This window comes from Phaethon lepturus, unplaced genomic scaffold, assembly GCF_000687285.1.
Source record: "Phaethon lepturus isolate BGI_N335 unplaced genomic scaffold, ASM68728v1 scaffold36121, whole genome shotgun sequence".
In the NCBI taxonomy this organism is placed as follows: domain Eukaryota; kingdom Metazoa; phylum Chordata; class Aves; order Phaethontiformes; family Phaethontidae; genus Phaethon; species Phaethon lepturus.
Window position 1 is genome coordinate 2,252 of NW_010517819.1, and position 2,111 is coordinate 4,362.

At 41.2% G+C, this 2,111-nt stretch overlaps 1 protein-coding gene across 1 annotated transcript in view; it reads left to right on the plus strand.

Annotated features, from left to right (window-relative positions):
* The window catches only part of LOC104628056 (ubiquitin-associated protein 2-like), a gene marked incomplete at both ends in the record, with an annotated part of 2,650 nt that extends 1,435 nt beyond the window's left edge, over positions 1-1,215 (plus strand). The window contains one exon of the mRNA XM_010296508.1: positions 944-1,215. Coding sequence (XP_010294810.1) covers positions 944-1,215 — 272 coding nt within the window. The remainder of the gene's footprint in view (positions 1-943) is intronic.
* Between the last annotated feature and the right edge of the window lie 896 nt (positions 1,216-2,111).

The window sequence follows — 2,111 nt, forward strand, 5'->3', positions numbered from 1 at the left end:
TCCCTAGTATGAAGTCTACATGTGCTGAGAATGATGCAGGTTACCCATTTTGTCTATTCATAATTGTATGGTTTTTTCATTTAATTTAGTAAAATTAGTAGAAACAGTGAAAATGACACAAACTTGTTTTTTGCAGTATAGTTCCTAGCAGTATTCTCACTGTGAAGAGTGATAGCTCTTGTATCTATCTTGCGTGTATGTGTATACGTTTCCAGATAGATAAGCAGACAATTTGGTAGCAGTTATAATCTTTTACACACAGCAATTATTGAAAAATGTTTATGTATGCTTTAAGTTGCTTTCTAATGCACTTTACCAACTGAATAAAAAAACCCTACACATTGCAAATGCTGTGGATCTCTTCTGGTTGTTGACCAGTGCTCTGAGCCACTGCCTGGCTTTCAGCATCTGAAAAATATGAAAGGGGAAGACCTGGAAAAAAACCTGTCAGTGTCCTGTGTCTCTTGACTTTCAGCTAAATTGAGATGGTTTTGTTGGGGTTTTTTTTGATTGATCCTTTTTAGGGGCAGGAAATCCTAACTCATAATACTTCTAAACTGCAACTCAAGATCCCTTGGAAGTAATCACAATTTATTGGCACAGTTAATTGCAGTGAAACTTGCAGTGTTTGATTAAAATAATCTGTAACAGTTTGAGGCCTAATGTGTGATAATATTATGTGACTGTATAGATAAGTTTGTTTTCATATTTTTGAAGAAAGCCAAATAATGCTTGCCCACGGCTGTTTGTTTAAAGTAGAGAATATCAAATGTTGGCCTTATCGCAGTGGTAATGTTCAATGTGAAACTCATGTGATGTCTGAAAGAGACTTGCACACTCTAGAAAATCATAGCTGTTGAGTGTGTCAAGTCACCTAGATTCTTTCATAAAGAGCAGAGTTTAATGCTTCAATTTTGATATTTCTTTTCCCAACACTGACCAGATTTTAAATCCCAGCCTGAACCATCCCCAGTTCTGAGCCAGCTGACCCAGCAACAGCAACAACAAACGCAGACAGTTCCTGTTCCTCCTCCTGGGCTGGAGTCCTTCTCCCAGGTAAAACTCCAAGAGCCATCGCCAGTAGACACCTCTACAGCTGTTAGCAAAATGTTACAGCTCCCCACTATATCTATGGATAACCAGGCAGTGACTGCCCATCAAACCCAGCAGAAACAGATAAAACCACCAAAACGGAGGATAACTCCAGCATCCAAGGTGGGTAATTGAGTGGTTGCTTGTCCTTAGTAAACATATAAACATACAAAAGCTTGTATCAGACATAGTGTGGCCAGCGGGAGTAGGGAAGTGATCGTGCCCCTGTACTTGGCACTGGTGAGGCCACACCTTGAAAACTGGCCCCTCACTACAAGAAAGACACTGAGGTGCTGGAGCATGTCCAAAGAAGAACCCTGGTGAGGGATCTAGAGCACAAGTCTGATGAGGAGCGGCTGAGGGAACTGGGGGTGTTCAGTCTGGAGAAGAGGAGGCTGAGGGGAGACCTTATCGCTCTCTACAACTACCTGAAAGGGGGTTGTGGCGAGGTGGATGTTGGTCTCTTCTCCCAAGTAACTAGTGATAGGACAAGAGGAAATGGCCTCAAGCTACTCCAGGGGAGGTTTAGATTGGATATTAGGAAAAATTTCTTCACCGAAAGGGTTGTCAACCACTTCCTTGGGCAGCCTGTTCCAGTACTTGAGTAACCATCCCTGGAGGTATTTAAAAGACGTATAGATATGACACTTAGGGACATGGTTTAGTGGTGGACTTGGTAGTGTTAGGTTAATGGTTGCACTCAATGATCTTAAGGGTCTTTTCCAACCTAAATGATTCTATGATTCTATTTTATGTATAAGTTGCTAGGGAGAAGGAGAGCAAAGACCATGGTATATTTCTTGTTTATAAAGGAGGAAATTCTAAGCCAGATAGTTTTTTAGGTCCAAAATACGGTGAAGATGTCTCTTCCAAGCACGTATCTGATTGCTCTGTGTGGAAAATGACTGTTGCTGAGTGATTTTGGATTGACTTAGTAGCCACAAGATGAATGTTGGCTGAAGGGGGATGGACATGGATGACACTTTGATATTGTAGAATAGTATGGCTTACTCTTTCAG